The 21,904-nt window shown below is 38.2% G+C and overlaps 2 protein-coding genes across 7 annotated transcripts in view; one reads left to right on the top strand and one right to left on the bottom strand.

Moving 5' to 3' along the window:
* The window catches only part of gpcpd1 (glycerophosphocholine phosphodiesterase 1), a 252,304-nt gene that overhangs the window by 47,134 nt on the left and 183,266 nt on the right, over positions 1-21,904 (top strand). The window lies entirely within an intron of this gene.
* The window catches only part of plcb1l (phospholipase C beta 1-like), a 122,936-nt gene that overhangs the window by 41,315 nt on the left and 59,717 nt on the right, over positions 1-21,904 (bottom strand). For all 6 annotated transcript variants that reach the window (XM_072683188.1, XM_072683202.1, XM_072683195.1 and 3 more), the window contains exons 4-9: positions 15,018-15,158; positions 14,375-14,454; positions 10,162-10,215; positions 9,761-9,836; positions 6,377-6,477; positions 4,287-4,453 (exon numbers count right to left, since the gene is read on the bottom strand). In XM_072683188.1, the coding sequence (XP_072539289.1) occupies positions 4,287-4,453; positions 6,377-6,477; positions 9,761-9,836; positions 10,162-10,215; positions 14,375-14,454; positions 15,018-15,158 (619 nt within the window). The remainder of the gene's footprint in view (positions 1-4,286; positions 4,454-6,376; positions 6,478-9,760; positions 9,837-10,161; positions 10,216-14,374; positions 14,455-15,017; positions 15,159-21,904) is intronic.

Genomic DNA, 21,904 nt, shown 5'->3' with positions numbered 1-21,904 from the left:
GTGAAGTAAATGTTAGCTAGTGCAAACAAGGACAAATGAAGAAAAAAGTTTATGAATTCATATAGAGTCAGGAAGAGTAATGAAAAGGGTGGGTAAGTAGTGTCTTATTATCTTTTAAAGGAAGGCACTTAAACCGGCTGTTCTTAACAAGGCTATTTTAGACAGTGGTGTTTAATCTGTGTGCTTTTTCGACTAAAGCATCTTAATAAGACCCCTGGGAACTGTGCTAACTTGTAGAATAAGTGGTATACCTTTACAGCTAAGAACTTCATAGCTAACTTCTCGTCGAAGAATATTTCACTTTTAACCATAAATGGGCAACTGCAACTAGAATGGAGCTTGCCCACGCCGTCCACCAATTAGTGTGATGGTCAGTGACGGCCAAAGCTTGCTGAACGTTCAGGCGTCTCATCTCCTGACAGGTGAGGGCTGATGAGGGAGACAGCCCATTCTCAGCACCTCCGGCTCTTCCAGGTAAAGCTTCAGTCTATAGGAGATTCCCCCAGTCCCTCTGGCCACTTTGCGCTAATTAAACCCGCCATGCCCTCGAAAGACTCCCACAACCTAATTAACGCCGTTTTTCCTCTGACATCTGAACACATTCTCCCTAATGAGGCCATGGAGAGTGACTTTCATCTCAGCGAGACCTCACCTTTTCAGCCTTTTGAGGGAAGGCTGTGGATGAAGGCCACACTGAGAGTGCTGCTCTGGGATGGAAGACGCTGAAGAAGCAGCCTGTGGAATTAACCAGAGAATCTGATGTAGTACTGTTAAAAATTGGAGTGTGTCCAGACTGACGGTCTTTTCTTACACTCCTACTTTCAGCAATCAACAGTTGGGGTGAACTCAACTGCAACTGAAACAAGAGGTCGAATTCAGTGTGTACACAATGACCAAATTAATACAGATAATATTTAATGTTGGGTCCCAGTTGCAGCTGCAGATGAGAAGATCTTGATTTTCCTGGGAAAGTTTTGACTGAAGTTCTTATTCAGAGTGACTTACTTTTGAATGATGTTACAGCGGAGGGTGAAAGTGTCTTGCTCAAGAACTCTTACTGGTGTAGTATGGAGTGCTTGCCTAAACGGGGGACCGAATCCTAGTCTTTCACAGGGAGGGTTGTGTTGTTAAGCTCTATGCTAATGATAAATATACATTTATGTCACGGGCAAGATAAAAAAAAACCCCCAAAAAAACAATACAGACTGAGTAGATGTATAATTACAACAACACAAAATATAAAAAAAAAAATACAGAACATCATTTTAATTAAAAATGAAAGTAAACTTAGCACACCAGGATGTGATTTATGTCAACTATTGAGACTACCTGTGGTATCTGGATGCTTTTCCATGTTTTATTTAGTCTTGTTGTCTTTCTGTCACTTTTGACAGCAAATAGGCATTATGATTACATTTGATGCCACAATGAAATTGTTTGTTTATGAAATATTTTAACTTTTATTTAGCTGATTTGTTTAGCGAATAGGCTCTTTTTTCTTTTTCTTTTACAATGCATGACTCCTTTGGCAATCAAACATGCACTAAACATCAGTATTTAATATTCATTGGCTAGCATGACAATCGAGATAGCATTACCAAAATCTGTGTAAGAAATCCTCAGTGGCAAGTAGAGACTGGCATGCTGATCACCGCCACAGTGACTTCATTACCTTGCCACACATTTCTCTAAGCTTTTACAGCTCTTACAGTTGCAGCTGAGTTTGAACAATCTGGCTCATTATGTCAGCATAATTGTTTCTTTCAGTTGGCCTACCTGAGGCAATACTTGTGTTGATGTAATATGTTTTATTCATTTGGAAAAAGAAGAATTAATGAATTTGAATCAAATAAAGTCAATGTATCACTTTTTTCCTGTTTCCAAGAATTTGGACAATGTGAGTGGCGCACAAGACAAAATCAGAACTGTACTTTTCTTTCTTCTATATCAATCATGCACAAGCCCATTTCAAAAGTGTCAGCACAAAGGGTAGAGAGCAAGCTCATGTAGAGAGTGCAGAACCTGCAGGAGAGCATATGGAGGAACTGTCAAACAGAGATGTTAGCAGCTCTACCGCCTCCTCAGGTAAAGAGACAGTCCTCATAGCACTGCAGCTTCAGACCACTTGTGCTGTTGGCCATGATGGATCTTATTAACCAAAACAACACTTTTCTGAATTATTTAACTCAAAGGAGTTTGCCACTCTCATGTTTTGTACAATATGAGCCTCAGACTTTAGCGTCGGATAGGAGCGGAGTCGTACAGACACAAAACATAAATCAAAGGAAGCTCTCTGTCTGCACCATTCAATGACTTATAACTGTAAGGAAAAAAGCGCACAGCTCCAGCCTTGTCACAGATTCAGCACCGCACTTCTGTAACACCACAGACTGTTTGCGTGTGTATGCACTTGTTGGTGTGTGTCTGGGTTGCGAGCAGAAGGCAGAGTTGGCAGCGTAACAGACAGGGAGTGTGGTGCAGGACTGAACCGGCCTGTACAGCAGCTGTTTTAACAAAAAAGCATCCCAGCGGGGACACTGTTCCGAAAAAAAGAAAAGAGACGACATGATAGTGTGAGCATACTTGTTTTTGTATATTTTCAGTCCACACTTTGTAGCAAAACCACAGAAAAAAACAAGACTAACTGACAAAAAAAAATATTAGTGTGGTTAAGGTTACATTTACACTTATTATCTTATAATAATATTATTAAGTTCCTGTTACATATAGGTAATAAATATAGTATTTGTGACATTATTATTAGATATGTGGCATATTATAGAGTTTAAATAGTGTTATTATTACAAACTTCTAATACCAGAGAATAGCCCAACCAGTTTGCACAGAAGTCCCTGTAGTTACAGAGTAAGTGTAATACGCTTTTGATAAGGGGTTCATATATCACAGACATTCACTGTGCCATTTCAAATTCTTCCATGTGTAAGAACATGTGTAAAACACTGTAGTTAAATAATGTGGACTGCTCTTACACAGGGGGTGTGTGTGACCCGCTGGTGGATTGCCACATGTGGACGTGTGCGTTGCAACGAAGGCGCTACATTGTACACAATTTTTGTTTCAAGCATTAAGTTTTATTGAAACGATGGCTCAAGACATGTACGTTTCTGTGTGCTGTGAACTCCCTGCTACCAGAATCATGTAAAAATAAACACCTTGCCAGCACTGACTGTAAACAGAACACTGTTCTTTTCACAGTAACACACAAATGAAACGAATGCCAAAAGTAAAGGTAATCGGAGTACAGAGCAGTCTACTGGCACAGAGTCAGTTTCTTAAAAGCTTTGTTAATTTACATCTTAAATGGTAATGGTAATGGTGCCAGGAATTGGTTCCCTGGATACATATTTTTAAACTCATTCTTTCAGGCCCTCTTATACCCTGTGTCACAAACCTGACATGCTGCTTTACACATAAGAAATGACAGGTTTGGTGTAGATGAACTAGAACTTTAATCTGGGAGCCTTGGTTCCACTGACTCTCATCAGTTACTTTCTGATTTTTATGCACAATTGAGAGAAAAGAGAAAAAAGCCATCTGACATATGTTTTCTGTTGTTTTTGTTTTAGACAGGATTCTATTTTTGGCCTGGACTGACAGTGAGTCATGTTGGTTATGGAAATCACTTGCATTTCGGACGTCATCGAAAAGTGGTCTGAAGTTCACATACACTCATCATGGACTTGTTTGTGATATGGAAACAATACTGGAATTTTAGTCATTTCATGTTTAGTGTCTAGTCTATCTACATGTATGTACTATGTGTAGTGTCGAGTGTATGTAAAAGTATGTACTATGGCACTGTATTGTATGTACTTGAATTTATATACCTTGAGCACATAGTATAAAAAGCAAGAGTGTGTGTGTGTGCCGGAGCATACTTTGAAAAAAATAGTCATTCGTATTAGCTGTGTGAGGACTGTGAATCTGTAAACATGACCTTAAAGGGGACACTTAGACCCTGTGTGTGTGTGTGTGTGTGTGTGTGTGTGTGTGTTTGTGTGTGTGTGTCTGTGCACATGTAAGCTGCTGTAAAGAACTCATCTCCATTGCTAACATTCCAGTCCAGTGTCCCACTGGGCCACCAAAATCACTGCGCTCTTGTAACAACTGTTACTATGGCAACGACCCTGCCAAGTTCAGAGCCCTACAGTGAGCACGAGGGTAGCACTTGATTCCACCTTGCTTGAACACAGCTGCACTTATTCACTCATTATAAAAAAGTGCAGTTTTTGGGAGTTGATGGGCGGGCGGGTGGCTCTGCTCACCTCGCTGGTAGAGCATGGTGTCAGGCTCGTACTTCTCCACCAATGTCTGCACCTGCTCGGGCTTCAGGGGCGGGTACAGAATCTCGTTTAGCCGCGGGTCCCGCTGCTTATTGTTGATAAAGTCTGTCATCTGCTCTACTGTGAGGTATGGTCTGCTCTTAGCACCACTGGGGAGAGAGAGAGAGAGAGAGAGAGAGAGAGATCAGAGGCATGCAAAGTGGAAGAAGTGAAACAGTCTATCAAACAGAACTTAAAGGACAACGTGACAGAACAGAGACCAGAAGACTAGAAGAAAAGCTGATGTGTCCTGAATTTGTCAGACGTATTCTATGCTGAAATGCTGACATGTTTTAAAATGTCTTCTTAAAACCCATTCATGCAGTTCTCACAAAGTGTTTTCTTATTTAGGATTTGTTCAGTTTACGAGGACAGTGAGATACATTATTATAAGAGCAGAGCTGTGAACGATTCTGCACTTTAAAATCACATCATTAATCCAAAGTAGACTTTATGTTTGGACTTTTCTCAAGAACAAATTTAAGAAAATTCTTAGGAAAAGATTAGTGAATCAGGCCCAATGACCTTGCGACTGCAGAATGCATTATTATGCAATTATGGTGAGAGCATTACTGGGATGGCAAGGATGTCCCATAGTGTATTTTTTGCTACATAATTAATTAATCATTTTTTGCTAAATAATTAAATAATTAATAATTAATAGTAGTATCTCGGCAAGACCTACACATCTCAGCTACAAATAAAAATGTCAATTTTTTTCCAGCACTGATAATTTGTGAACAATTCGGTCAAAAGCGGCACAAGTATAAATGTAACTTAATACGTCTGAAAAACAAGTCTATGCTAAACAGACAACCTTCCTTAAGTTCCTTAAGTAAATAAAAAGATCTGTATCTAGATTAATACAATTAGTGAACTTCTATATGGACTTCTTTCATCAGATCCCTTGGGAAGCTTATATATTATAACAGCATGTTTAAACTAACCCCACCATATGGAGGCTGTACTTTAGCCTGTGAGCTACATGCTTCAAATGATGTTATATTACAGCCAAAAAAATTCAAAAAGATTCAAACAATATGTATATTTAGTGACTCAAGGAGGCATTTTGTTTTGTTGTGCATGGTGCAGATAACTCAGGTCAATCAAGTCGGTGGCAAATCTTGGTCAAATCCAAAAGGCAAGCCAAGAAACTTTACAGAGGCATGGTGCTGCTGGCAGCTTCAGCAAGTCTTTGCATTGCCTAGCCTATAGCCTATGTACATGTTATGAACATGTAGCTGCCAATTGTCGAACTAAAATTTCATCATTACGATGACGTAAATTGACTAGCCACTCCCTATCCTGTGCAAATTGGCCATAAATGTACAGACATTAGTTGTGCCTCCTTCTCTTTTTCATTCTTTACTAGAGAAATGTTTTAAACACATTTCTCATCAGCTTCTGTTGTATCCTGGGAATGCCCTTTTAGACTTCCAACTAAGAGCTTTTAGCACGCATATCTCCCAGAGATGCATCGTCCAGAATATGGCACCATTATTGCAGGACCGTCGTCTACTAGGCACACATTTCCATTACTGTTCTATTAAAACACACAATAAAATAATTACAAAACAACCACTGTGCTTTATATGCCTACTGTACACAAAGGCCCGCACACACGTGACTCTAAGCAAGATATCATTGGGACAGGAACAACAAAGAGAGGAAGACACAAGGTCTATGGGGGCATTATGAACTGAGAATTAGCTGATTGAAAGGTAACTGACAGTTTAAATTTGGGAATTAACATTTGAGTGATCTGCAGCTTAGAGCAGCTTAATATGCATGTCCTCTCCAATCCATCATACACTCTTATGACTCTCTTATCACATCTCTCGTTAAACACTCTATTTGATTGATGACTTTAATTTGTGTCCAGAATTACAGGAATGACAGTGTTTTCACTGTTGTGTTTCTTGCTCTTGGACAATCTTGGCCTCCCAGCAGATCAGCCTTACATTTGTGGCAGAAGGCAACACAGCAATTTCCATCATATAACTGGAATCAGCATGAAGCATGAAGGGGCTTACATTTCTGAGAAGATGGTATCGATGTCTTTCCGGGGGCAGATGTTATTGAGGAACACTCTGTAGATATCTGGCGTGAACTGCTGCTGCGGGATAAAGTCATTCTGCGGGGTTAAAAAACACTAGGTTATAAGTATTCAAAAGTTTGCTCCGCTGGTTATGTTAGCCTCAGTAAAGGACAGAGTGTGATTGAACATGAAGGTGTAAATTATTTTTCAATCGCCCGCACCAATTCATTTGCACTTATCTTCTATTTCAAGAGCAGTGTGAGTGGAGAGCTAGTGAATAGGCCAAATAATCAAAAGAACAAGAGAAGAAACGTCGGCCCAAAAGAAGCAGAACTCAACATGGCCAATTACATGGACCAGTGGTCATTAAAGACAAAGGCTCTACTGAGACAGGGTTCATTAACGATAACGATCACTTAAGAATGACAGTGAAGACTTTTTAAAGTGAAGGAGAGCAAGCTTTGAGGAAAAGGGAACAGCCTGGTCATCCAGAAAACTGATCTTTACAAGCATAGAAACCACTGTGAAACCACAATTTACATTTCAGCATGGTTTTATCTTTAAATCTTTATCTTCTGAAATCATAACAAAAATAAATGTTACCATTTATTATTTATATTTATTATAATTTATAATAATTTAAAAATAATTATTCATGTCCCTAAACAGTAATTTACAGTAATTTACATCTATAAAAAGATAATGGGCAAACAATGTCTTCATCATTAATTATAATTAATAGTGGGACCCTTTATATAAATGTTACCAAATCATTTAATAAATTTTTCAGCCACCATGCTGGTTTTACATGCATGCAACTTGCAAACGCAGAATTTAAAAGTTAATTAAAGTATAATATACCTAAATATGAATTACACAAATTTATAATAATTATGCAATTAAGCTAAATTAATATCATTGTCATATAGCACAACAATAACAATCCGTCTAGACGCTCAGCAGAGTAGCATATTATGACAAAGAGAAAAATATATGCAAGTAAAGTTGGAGATCCAAAAGGAACCATCCCAGAAGATAATGAATGATATAAAGTTCACAATAAGCTACTGCCTTGCCCTCTCATTCATCTGTCAATAGCTAATAATATAGCAGATAATTTATGACTAGCTTCCAGTGAAGAGACTCTTGGGATTAGAACCTGCGTTACATAGTTTCTCATTGATACTCACAATTACACTAATATCACTATATGTAGCCTTTCACTAAATGAGCCTTGGGCTGGTATTACATCATCTTTATTATATAGTTTTGTGATGAAGGGGTCGCTGTTTTTATTTATTTTTATTTATTTATCTAAAGATAAAAGGTCGTGTTATGACAGTAACTATTAATAGCCCTTTGTTTTTAATTAATGTATAATAACATGAGTAAGAAAATGTTATCTTTTATTAAGTTTATAATGTTTTAATAGAATAAAAGGCAAGAGCAGGGTGAGGGAAGGAATGTGTATTCACAAACACACATACACACACACAGTATGTTCTCTAGAAGTCAGTAAGTCAGGGGTAAAGGCAGATTTAAGGGATTAGCACCACCGACATTTAGCTCTAATTAATTACACATCGCAACAACAACAAATCCCTGTTGGCCTCTAATACGCCAATACACTGCTTGTGCCTGCTGCTAATTATGTAATTATGGACAGACCCGGCTCTATTTTGTGAACGAGTGTGTGCATTTGCTGCTACAGGTTTTTCCCATGAGTCTAACTGTGTCAAAGAAATATCATTATCATTTAGCAATAGGCCAATGCCATTCACATAAATAATACTTTAACACCTATCATCTAATTAAATATTCTTGCAGACCAAGTACACCCCTTGGCAACGGTATTTCCTAATTTGCCTCCAAATTGCCCAGATCTTAGTCCAATCAAGCATCCAAGGATAGCCAACCTCACAGCTTACAGGACTGGCCATTGTTCCGCACATTCTGCCACACATTTTAATGATGCTTGCACAGATCATTTAGGATCTATGCACAAATCTTCTTTAGGTCAGGAGACCTACTCCAAACGGCTCAGCTTGTGTCTCTTTTAGTGGTCCGTTTAAGGTATATTTTGGATCATTATCCTGTTGTAGAAGCCACGCATTGTTCAGCTTCAGTCTTTAAACAGACAAATTCACCTCATGCTTCATGGTTGGCAAGAATGTTCTTTTGATGAAAGAGTTCTATTTTGACTCATCAGCCCATAGCACTTGTTTCCAAGCTCATTTGGCTCAGCTAACTTTCTTCCAGGTTCTTGACTGCCACATAGGGGGTTTAATTTGCCTGTCTTACAAGACTATGAGCAGTGAGCTCCAGTAGCTTTCCTGGACTTCCAACTCTACACAGTTCCCCTGAACTGCTGTTTTTTTAATAACAGTCCACACAGTAGAACAGCCTTCCCCTGCCCTCCCCCAGTTTGTTTGTGTGAGTCTCTGTCCCTGTGTTTACATTCTCTATGTGCTGCCCATGTGTTCATTATTAATGCTTCGATCACTGTCTCCGCCCTGGTCCCGCCTAGTTTTTTAGTGTTCACAGCTGGGCCTCTTTTCTGGCCCTATCTGCTTGTAATGTGACTTTTGCTCTGTTCTTCATTTATTTTCTCTAATTTTGGTTGTAGTTCCTGACCTCTTTATTCATGCTCAAGTTTGGTTTTTAGTTTTGGTTTGTTATTGTTCCTTTTATGTTTTGGCATTTTTCTGACTTATGTGTCTCAGTGTCTTAGACTCTCTAAAGAGTGACAACTAAATATGCACACTTTAGAGACAGACAGAGAGACAGGCAGAAAGACAGACATATAGACAGACAGACAGACAGACAGATAGATAGATAGATAGATAGATAGATAGATAGATAGATAGATAGATAGATAGATAGACAGACAGATAGAGCGACAGATAGATAGAGTGGTTTATATGAGGTCTACTGCATGCTTGTGGTTTATATGAGGTCTCTTCGGGTCTTGTGACTTTAGCTTGGATAAGTGGTCCAGGGACATTTGGTTATTTTTCTGCCCTCTGCTCACATAATATTTATTGACAAGGTGCTATTTTTGTCCTTTACAAATGATCCTTCATAGATAAGCAAGATCACATTATGATTCTAAACAGTGTCATGAGGTACATGTCTGTAGAAAGTACAATTGTCTCAAGGTTCAGTATTGAACTATGAAAAATTTGTCCAAGATGTTACCTTTAAGTACATCATTCTGTATTCAATATGCTTTAGTGCTGTTTGGTGTTTCTAATTCAAAAGCAAATTACAATACAACTTCTGAAGCTGAACTTTGTACCCAAGCCATTGTAGAACCACAATGACAGTAAACAAACTAAGACAATAACCACTGCAGTGACAGACATAAAGCAGAGCTTACTCTTCCAGATGGAAGGCCACAGATCTCCAAAGCATTTTCAACTCGCTTCCTGTCTGCTGAGAACACCCGGAAGATACTAGAGCAGAACAGACAACATGTGTGAGTGGAGGGCAACTCCCTATTAGTACCCTTGATTTTTAGAACAAAATAGTGAAAGAGAAATTATGAGCTGTCAGTAAAACACTGGGAATTTCTTTTTTTAATTACTGTTCCTTCGATTATTCACATTATTGCTCCCTTTCTTATACCTATAACAATCTTTCTTTCACTTCATTATTTCCACATTTTATGCTCTGTAGTTGAAAGACAATACAGACTTTTATTGTCATTATCTACAGCTACTGTACAGTAGGTGTTTGTTATTCATGGATGAGTGATTGAGCAGTTGGAGAATTACTCACTTTTTCACAGGAATACATCCCTCAGGGTTGAGCTGCAGCAGCAGTCGAACATACCTGTGATGGAATGAATATAAAAACGTCCTTTTTTAGCTGAAAAGTTATTACAAACTTCTAATTCCAAAGAATAGCCCCACCAGTTTGCACAGAGGTCCCTGTAGTTACTGAATAATTTAAATAAGTTAAATGAATGCATTTTGCCTGGACCAGAAGTGTAAACTGCATCGAGTTATTACTGATTACTCATCACTGAAGTCTTGCACATCCACATGCATGACAACAGGCCAGCATCATTTGCCTTAAAATCAATAAGCCTCCTGTCTAATTTGATCTGCGTGTGTGGTAGTGCACAACTGCCCCAATGTGTCTCTAATTATAGCCTCTGTGTGTAAGCATCTTTGGAAGGGTGTGGGTGTGCGTTTGTATGTATTTACATTTCATGCATTGCTCCACAATCCCAGGATGTTTTGCATTAGCACTGGAGCACGAGGAGGTGGATATGCCACTGTCCTAAAAATAGCCTGCATGCAACTTTATGCCATCATTATGCACTAAGTGATAAGTGGCTTTTCACAAATAATTAATGTCCATTATGCAGCCGTCCTCATAGGCGTTACGTCATCTAAGGGCAAAGTCACTGGTAATGGTCAACCTTCGGGGCCAAGGGTTTGCATCGCCATTGACTCTATCTCCCATATCCACTGATGACCACCCACTGTGGCCAGACAAATCTGGTCTGTGGCACAAGGACAACTGAACTGCTGCTGTCACTCTGCAGCTGCTGCCCAGACCAGAGTAAGTGCCCACCCCGCCTCCCCCAACACACATCTAATAGCATGGGAACAGCTAAATAGATGATTACGTGCTTCTGCTGTGGCTGTGAGCATTTTTCTTTGATTAGAGCTAAGCAAAGGACAGCGGGAGCAACTCTGGCAAAGTCAAGCAAAAGTTGGTCAGAGATAGAGGACTTGCTAGACTTGTGTATCAGTGTCAATCTGCGATATCACTTATTAGCTTTACAATATCACTTATTAGCTGATTAGTTTTTAAACTGGCTCTGTACACTAATAGTTTGGATATAAAGTGACGCATTGGAGCGTTACAATGCAAATGTCATTTGTAAGCATTTTACCCACAGTAGGTTATTTTTCAAGCATATTTTGATTTACACAATCCTCTTTCATTTCTATCATGTTATTATTTTTTTTTTAATTATTTTAGTTAACAAGTTTCTGATATTAGCATGCCAGTGTTATAGTGTCAGCTTTATTTGAATTTGTATTCAATGTGTAAAAAATAAACTTGGAACAGTAAGAAAAACTAATTAGTAAAAAGCAAATAAATGTATTCATAAATAAATAAAGCAACAGATGACACAACTGAGCACAGCTGAATGCTATTACTCCAAGTAAACAGGCTGTAAAGTACCAAAAAAATTCTATAAGAACAGGGTTCTTTTTTTGTAACCTTTTTGGTCCCACAAAGAACTATTCTTTACAGAAGTATATTCAGAACCTTTTCATAAATAATGATTGCCTAAATAATCCTACACCAATGGGTAATTTATACACTTATATCATATGAATCAACTGCAAGATGCTCTGCATAAGAGCAGGTACCAAATGCCAAAAAAGTCAAATTTGACAGAATCTCCACAGATTTCCATTTTCCCAAGTGGGGTTTAACATATTTTTTTGCAACAATATTACATTTGGATATGTAATATTACATATTAGCATTTGGATGAAATACAAGAGTTCAGTGCAGATATGCTGCATAAACTTTGCAAGTTATGATATTCTGAATTCTCTGAATGTATAAAACATCCCGGACACTTGGCATCTTTCATGGTAACATTTTGTTCTGTAGTCTGTTCTATTCTCTGCTTTCTATTTATTTTGAGGGCTTTTATCCTTTGAGCTCAGGTGGCTGACTTGCCATTTAAGAATTTACTACTTTCATCCCAGAAAAAAATCCTTCATTGCCAGGACAGTGTATAATGTCACTGACCATCTGCCACATGAACCATCAAGCTGACCATATCTCAATATCATTAGTCTTGGACTTCTTCAAGAGTATAGTTACATTTTTCATTTCAGAATTAGATGAGTGTTTCAGTTACTTTTTTAGTAACCTGCAAACTGAAATGGCTTGTACTTGGAACCTGCTGGTAATTTCCTCATTGCAGTGTACCCTCTGAGTACACTGTTTTCATGCATATGTTGGTCTTTGACAGCCTGGCAAGACATCCTACGTTACTCAGCTGATTCACATTTTCTCCATGAAATATTCAGGAATTTCCTCACTCGGCCCATTTAGAATGCAAACATTTACTGCCTTGGTTCTGGAGAAGGATGGGTTTAAGCAGAGCACATTTGAAACATGCTTTGATTAATAAAAGACCACACTTTTCTGTCCAAACTTGAACAAAAATTAAATGTTGTGATATGTATCATGTATTGAGAAAATGCCTTGTGCTATTATATTTTTGCCAAATTGCTCACCCATTCAAAACTGCACATGGGTTGTCTGGTAGTAGTTTCCAGTTGAATGTACAGTGACCTCAATAACATTTTTCTTTAATATGCCCCTCTGCTCCACAGTTTACAATGCACATTGCAGACTATAATTTAAGAGTATTTTAACATTTTGGTTTTAACATGTTTGAATTTCTGCACATTTGCACATTTGGCTTCAGGGGTGGCAAGACAAGGCAAGACAACAATACAAGACAAGACAAGGCAAGACAACAATGGCAAGACAAGGTAAGACAACAATACAAGTGTTGGGCAGTTCCTTTTTGTCTCCAGACGTTGCTCTTGCTATCACTCTGATACAGATTAGTCTTGGTCTTTGCTGTCTACTAGACCTTTTGTTTTTTAGAATTCTGCAGCTCCTTTAAGTACTTACGTACTGGAGTCTGGCCCTTCTGTTTTTAGTGGTTTGCATCTTGCAGTGTAGCCTCTGTGTTTCTGTTCATGAAGTCTTCTGTGAACAGTAGTCTCTGACAAATATACACCCGCCTCCTGAAGGCTGTTTCTAAACTGTCGGACAGACAACTGAGGCTTTTTCTTTACCATAGTGAAGATCCCTCTGCCATCAGCAGTGGAGGACTTCATTGGTTCACACGTATATTTGTGTTTAATGAGTTCACCAGTGCGTTCTTTCCTCTCAATGATGTTCCACACAGTTGATTTGGTAAGGTTTTGACCCAATGGTTTTATTATTCTCAATAATAAAATATTTTATAATACTTATAATAACTTTGATTGTTATTGGTACATCTCTCATGTTGAACATTGGCAACTACAGACTCCAAAGATGTTTGAAAGCTTAGAAGCAAGCGTAGGTATCTTATGCCTGCACTGATGGAGCAATAGAACACATCTGAGAATTAATAAACACCCATTAAGCCAAATTTCCTTAAACATGGTGATCTGAAATGAGTTGCTTTAGGTTTCTATATTCAACTATTACATTTTGCAGTTAAGATTTATTTTATTAGTTTTGTTTATTTTACTCATTAAGTACTTTTCTTTTCTTTATCATGGCCTCTCTAACTTGCTTTGATCCTTTGAAGCTACAAATGAACACAGCAGGTCATATTTGTCTGAAAAGGGCAGCAAGGTCCAATGAACCACAAAACTATTGCTACAGTTACTGTTATAGTAACTATAATATATAGTATTTCTATTGGTAGATAGAAAGAACACAAATACAAATTTTGGAAAAAATAAAGGTTCTTATGTTCTAAAATAAAAAGAAAACATTACACATATTGTCAGTACCTCTGTGCAGAACGACCAACAGCACAACCATAAAAAGAACAGTGTGACATTAACACCCTGCTGAAAGTGCTTTCTGTTTGGCATTGATTAAATGCTGCTTCAGTTCTGTGCAGACTTTAAAACACCGCTTGCTTCGGGGACACTAGTTGAATATATGTCCCTAACCGTCAATCTTTAAACTTCTGTGGGCCAAGTATTGATTTATGAAGTTTTATTGCTCAATATGGAAGCCATCACTGCATGGCATTTTTATTATTATGAGCTAGTACAGTTCCATAAGGGGCATTGAAATGGTCCTGAAGGGACTGGTAGATGCATCCAAATTCTTAGATCCAGTCAGAATTCACATTTCAGAGAGAATGTTAGAGCAGTCAGCTACTAGAATGGTAAAAGAAACAAGACGGATAGCAAATACAGGGTGTACCCACACTTTTTCTAAACAGGACTCCCGGGACATGTTTTGAGCCAAGAGGTTTGAGGCCAAGTTGAAAAGCTCTTCAGCCCACTCCTAGAAACAGACCATAAACATAAACAGACATAAAGACTTGTTAAAAAAAAAAAACATAACATAAATACACACATCACACAGTTATCAAGTAGTTATCTTTAAAGATTACAATCACTCATTAGTGATAACGATTTCAGTACAGTAGAAGATAAATGCAACTGCTGTAAATATACAGAGGAAAAAACTGCAGTAAAGCACTGTATTCATGAATTACTGTGGATTCATTAAGAATGATGCAGCCTGTGAGATTCCACCTTTTTCATCAATAAATAAAATTTATGTCTAGTAATTAGCTGTTATTTGCAGATCATATTGCTGTAGTATATTACATTGTGTGTTACTGAGAGCAAAAACTGTTTGTTATACAGGGCTTTTGAATCAGGCTTGGGTCACCCTCACTGATTCTTTCATTAATAATTTTATTTTTAATATATTTAATTCCAGAAATTATTACAAAAGTAATCATATCCATTCATTGGTTTCTGTCATCGTCTCCCAAGGGTAACCACTGCTAATTAGCACATAGGCATTAAACGTCACATTTATAGAACATAGCTAAATACCTTGGCAACCTCATCTTGAAAGGCCATGAAATTTAGGTAGGTGATGTTGACCATGTCTGGACCAGTCACCACTGTCAGCATCCTGTTCTCCATCTTCCCCACCAGTGTGGCCACACCCAGCTGTTCACGCACTTTAGCATCCTGTAAAAATAGCGCCCACATTAGATGTGCATTCAATCTGCACACATTGTACATGGCGTTTAAACACTCCTAATACATCTAAATTGATGAACATGCTGTAATGTTGATGGTAACTTGGACATTTCTTTTCTAACATTGTAGTAACAGCTCATAACTGACAGTATCAAGCTTCTATTTCTAAGCGGTATTTTTTTTTTGGTTTTATTTGTCACATACATAGTTAAACACAGTACAAAGCATAAACAGAGATAAAACCAAGTATACAAGAATGAAAAAGCAATATATACACTAACTCTACACAGAATACAAAAAGAAACGTGCAACGCAGAGATGAGTGGTCAAGTGTAAAGTACAAAGTGGATGTGCAACAATGTTAACCATTAATGTTAATGTTTACGTTGTATAAACACATTGAACTGCACATTACATTGTGTTCATATTTGATGTATATTTTGATGTATGATATATTCACACTAAAAAAACAAATTTTATGGAAAATATACTGGTACATTTTAACGTTTCTTTTTTATTGCCAAGTCATTTTTCTTTGTGTGACTCTCTGCTGGTGGTGTACTAGTGTGCTTCCACAGAATTATTCTGCCTTTTTTGTGTGTTTTTTATGTTTGATCATAATAATTAAAGAAAACTGTAAAATAGTCATATGTCCAAAATGTATTTGATATTTAGAAGAGATTTTGTCACTTTTTTAAAATTGTTAGATAGAAATATCTACAATAATGATGTTTCTGATGTGAACTGAATTTGAACTAGGATATTTTGACTTTGTTTTGTGATATGGTATTATTTATTTGACTAATGTTTTGACAGTGTAAGGTGCATGCTATTCTTATAAAGCTGAGCATGGAAAGTAATGACTACAGGCAGGTCCTGTTTTGTCACATGACCAGGTGATGAATCATTTAAGACTACTGGGCAAATGTCATCTGACTTGGTCCATCTTTCAGACGCAAGGCCAACTTCAGAAATCACTAAACTTAATCGATGTGAATGCTCACGTTTTTAATAAGCATAAGAAGTTTGGAATGAATGCATTTGAAATAATGAGTCTGAAATTGGGTTATATCCAATTTGAACCCAAACAGTTCTAATGTGAAATGAAGCAGTGATTACCTTGGCTTTCATTTATTTGCTTCTCTGCTCAATTTAACAGAGCAAAGGAAGCATTCACAAATATGAGGTCACCCTCTGATAGTCATAAAAATATGTGTACTCTTCCTAGCACAGGCAGTGCATAACAATGATTACACTCTTTTCCCTTTCACCTTGGACCGACATCCAAGTGGCAAACCAAACAGTTCTTCCAGCCTAATTAAAATAACAAGAAAAACCCTGCAAAGGATTCTGCAGAGGAAGCAAATTAGCTCCCACTAATTTACCCAATCAAACAAAGACAGTCAGAGTGCTGTGTCACGGTGATAAATGTCCCCTACATGTCCTCAGCCTCCCAATCACATCAGACTGTGGCTTCGAGGCTCTCCGTTCTATTAGGATGCTGAACTTTCTGCAGGAGGTGGGCCTTTTTTCCGCTTCTGTTTCTTAACATCCTCGGGGTCTCTCGGTTTGCCTTTAGTTAATGAGATTTAACACTTCTCAGTTTGAGGGGACATGCTAACCTCCCTAACCTACAGATAGGTCTACTCTGATCTCAGGATGACTGCTAAGCTGTTTTTAAGCTGTGAAGCACTCTTAGAAGGTTAATGTCGCCAGAAGTAGTTCAGGGTTCTGCTGTGAATCCACTGATGTTTCATTGCAGGACATCTGCTTTAGACCAGAGCTACAGTTCATTTGCATGCTAGGAACCTTCCCAGAGGAGCACTGCTGCAAATTCTCAGCCTCTGATCAGGGCCGCATGACAGACAATAAAAATGAGCCGGACACATATGCTGTTTCAGGCCTAATCAATAAAGCCAAAACTGCTGATTTAAATGGCAATCAATCACACAAAATGAATGCACTCTAAAAGGCAAGCGTGCCATCCATCTCAGCCTGAAAAATCACAGGCAATTTGTCAGAGAGAAAGAGAATGAGTGCTCTCCATGAAATGATGTTCCTCGGCAGATAATCGTGCTTATCATGCATAATCCTGTGCGAAAAAACCAAAGGTGCGTCACAAGGCCTGTGCTTTGTGTCATTCAGGGAAGTGCCGCTGAGAGCTCAAGCTCTGCTTATTTATCAGAATTAACATTTCACATATTTTTTGCAGCTCCCTCCGATTGATTTGTGTCTGACTGTGGAGTAGGTGGGTACACACACACACACACACACACACACACACACACACATATATATATATATATATATATATATATATATATATATATATATATATATATATATATATATTATACATATTTGTAATTAAATATGTGTATGTATAGCAGAGATAAAATAGTAACCTGACATTTTACATTGACTATGCATGCATTACTATGTATGTATTTTACTATGACTATTTACACTGACCTACTCTATATAGGGTAAACATATTCCTTCCATAGACATCATGCAGAATATGATACACACATAATTATATCTTTATAATATTGAATCAGTCTTTATCTAGCTCATTTTTTGCCTTTACCTATGGTTGCATTGTATGTAAGTTGTTAGATACTGCAATGTCAAAATCAGGATTGGGATTATGGTTAGGATGTCTCTGCAGGATCCTTTTGGAAAACTGTATAAGTGTCTATATAAACTAATATAATCCAAACCTTAATGATTTGACTTGCAATTGTCTGAAATGTGTCCAGAACTGTGCGAATGACAGAATGACAATAATGTGTTTTTTTAATTTTTTTATTTAATACACTATATGAAGACAAAAGTTTTGGGACACCTGCTCATTCATAAAAGCCAGGTTGTCGAAAAAGAGTTGATCCTGCTTTTGTTGGAGCAACTTTTGGAGCATTGCTGTGAGGATTTGATTGCATTCAGTGACACGATGGTGACAAGCTCAGAATGTTGGTTGTTCACCACCCCACAATAAGAACGTTCATCTCACTTTCTCCTCCTTTTTTTTTTGCGTGTCTACTTACTGTCTGGCATATATATATATACAGTGGGGGAAAAAAGTATTTAGTCAGTCACCAATTGTGCAAGTTCTCCTACTTAAAAAAATGAGAGAGGCCTGTAATGGACATCATAGGTATACCTCAACTATGAGAGACAAAATGAGAAACAAAATTCTGAAAATCACATTGTCTGATTTTTAAAGAATTTATTTGCAAATAATGGTGGAAAATAAATATTTGGTCACCTACAAACAAGCAAGATTTCTGGCTGTCACAGACCTGTAACGTCTTCTTTAAGAGGCTTCTCTGTCCTCCACTCATTACCTGTATTAATGGCACCTGTTTGAACTCATTAACAGTGTAAAAGACACCTGCCCACAACCTCAAACAGTCACACTCCAAACTCCACTATGGTGAAGACCAAAGAGCTGTCGAAGGACACCAGAAGCAAAATTGTAGACCTGCACCAGGCTGGGAAGACTGAATCTGCAATAGGCAAGCAGCTTGGTGTGAAGAAATCTACTGTGGGAGCAATAATCAGAAAATGGGAGACCTACAAGACCACTGCTAATCTCCCTCCATCAGGGGCTCCACGCAAGATCTCAGCCCATGGGGTCAAAATGATCACAAGAACGGTGAGCAAAAATCCCAGAACCACACGGGGGGACCTACTGAATGACCTGCAGAAAGCTGGGACCAACGTTACAAAGGCTACCGTCAGTAAGACACTACGCCGCCAGGGACTCAGATCTTGCAGTGCCAGACGTGTTCCCCTGCTTAAGCCAGTACATATCCGGGCGCGTCTGAAGTTTGCTAGAGAGCATTTGGATGTTCCGGAAGAGTATTGGGAGAATGTCTTATGGTCAGATGAAACCAAAGTAGAACTGTTTGGTACAAACACAACTCGTTGTGATTGGAGGAGAGTGAATGCTGAGTTGCATCCAAAGAACACCATACCAACTGTGAAGCATGGGGGTGGCAACATCATGCTTTGGGGCTGTTTCTCTGCAAAGGGACTAGGACAACTGGTCCTTGTACATGAAAGAATGAATGGGGCATGTATTGTGAGATTTTGAGTGCAAACCTCCTTCCATCAGCAAGGGCATTGAAGATGAAACGTGGCTGGGTCTTTCAGCATGACAATGATCCCAAGCACACTGCCAGGGCAACAAAGGAGTGGCTTCGTAAGAAGCATTTCAAGGTCCTGGAGTGGCCTAGCCAGTCTCCAGATCTCAACCCCATAGAAAACCTTTGGAGGGAGCTTAAAGTCCGTGTTGCCCGCCGACAGCCCCAAAACATTACTGCTCTAGAGGAGATCTGCATGGAGGAATGGGCCAACATACCAGCAACGGTGTGTGCCAACCTTGTGAAGACTTAAAGAAAACGTTTGTCCTCTGTCATTGCCAACAAAGGATATATAACATTGTATATATATAACATATAACAAGTATTGAGATGTTTATTGACCAAATACTTATTTTCCACCATTATTTGCAAATAAATTTTTTAAAAATCAGACAATGTGATTTTCTGAATGTATTTTCTCATTTTGTCTCTCATAGTTGAGGTCTACCTATGATGTCAATTACAGGCCTCTCTCATGTTTTTAAGTGGGAGAACTTGCACAAGTGGTGACTGACTAAATACTTTTTCTTCCCCACTGTATATGCTGTATATACACACACATAAGGCATGTTTGTAGTCTGAGCAGATGGAAAGTAAATGCAATATCTTAGTGGTGATCATTAAATCAGATTAACCTAATTAGTGAAACTTTGTTTGCAGGGTTGAGGTTCATCCACTGTCCATAGTGGGGAATGGGGTTGAGTTAAAAAAAATGTCCCAAAGCTTGCCTTGACTGCAGAAGCAAGATTTAATTAGTGTACTGGGGCATGGTGAAGCCCATTGAAGGCCTGAAAACCCTGTTGCCGTGGCAATAGAGGCACAGAGTTTGGCAGGGACCTGATGTCTTTCTGTCTGTTCAGTGTTAGCCAGTGGGACTGTGTGTGTCCTGTGAAACAGCCCTAGGAGATGGCCTTAGGAGGAACTAGCATTGCAACTATGTTTGCATATACAGGATTACTGGCACCTTTGCACTTTTCCTTCATTTGCATGCACTGTCAATGATTCATAACACCAAACACCATTCATGCTTTCAAATATGTTAAGTCACACAGGCAAGTCTTGATGCAAGCACAGACTCTCAGATGATAAACTGGTATAACATTTAAGATATAATTTAATTTTTGGATTGAGAGGAATTGCACAGCGCATTAATACAGAAACAGACACCAAGTATGCCAAAAAAATGTTTGTTTTTGCACTGACAGACTAAAACAGCACTTTAAATTATTTAAATGTATCAAATGGTTTTACATGAATATAATAGTCCATATATCCAAACAACCAAAAAAACAACCAAAAAATGGAAACTTCATGGGAGAAGGTAACAAATTTCAGACAACATTTAACTGAAGGGTACATGACAAGGCTTCTTAACAAATAACAAACAAAAGGCTCAATCCAACTAGCGTCAGTTGTCACAGCACTTTCTAGGGAGAATATGACCTTAAAGTATACAAAAGCACTTGTATATACTTGTAGGCCTGTTATCATAATTACATTATAGGTTTATCGTACAATATATGTACATGACCTTATTTATTTTTTTGCTGACCTCAAAATTGTCCACTACGTGTGTGTTTGTTTACATAAGAATGAAGGTCACCAATATTTTGCCAGTTGCACAATGAGCAATGCATCAATAATGATGCCTCCACACACACAGAGCGGACTACAAAGAGCTGAAGAGATGTTATTTGAGTCTAGTAAGCATTTAATTAAAATAGGTATGGTTAAAATTACAATAATACTGTTTATTGCTAATATTTCTGGGACAATACATCGTCCACAAAGATGGTTATCGTGACATGTCTACTCTACAGTGCTACCAATGTCCTTCACTTTTAATGTAAGTTTGTAGTAAAGCGATCTCATTTTGGAGCATTCTCTTATGGTCCATTCACCTTGGGTTTCATTCATTTGCAACTCCTTGACGCAAAGCATAATTAACACACCAACATTTTTATACCAGTGCATGTAAAAACACACAGTGTACAAGGTTTTGGTAGAACTGCCATGGACACTATTCCAATTTATATTATTATATTTGATTTCCCCAAAACACACAGCACATCATATATTATCAATATAAAAAAATACATTGATATATGTTGGGGCACCTTCAATTATTGCTCATTTGTTTGTTGTGCAGAACTTGAACACGAGTGTTTACTCACGCTGTAGGAGATATCTCACTTGCTGTTTTATTCAAATTTCGTCCTTAGCCACATCAGCCCCCAGTCACGTATGATAGGATGCATCAGGCCACAGGGTGTTCAACTCATATGCCTATGTGCACAGTAACTCACCTGTTCTTTAAATCAAGCTTCTGATAATAAGTAGACTGATAAATGTGCATTACATGGGATATATTGCAGTTGATATACTAGACAGGGTAAAGGTAAAACACAGTATCTCCTCCTGACCTGCTGCAGAAGCCACCGGCTCCCTTCATACATTTCCATTATGCAAAAAGGCTGAGAGAGGGTGCAATACACAAGAGCATGCAAAGAATGACAGGCCCTTATTACAACCCTGAAGAGAAATAGGACCGGGAACACGGATTTTGGTGAACCCTCAAGGCACGTT

This window comes from Salminus brasiliensis, chromosome 1 (assembly GCF_030463535.1).
Source record: "Salminus brasiliensis chromosome 1, fSalBra1.hap2, whole genome shotgun sequence".
Taxonomy (NCBI): Eukaryota; Metazoa; Chordata; class Actinopteri; order Characiformes; family Bryconidae; genus Salminus; species Salminus brasiliensis.
This window is presented reverse-complemented; position numbering and strand designations above follow the sequence as displayed.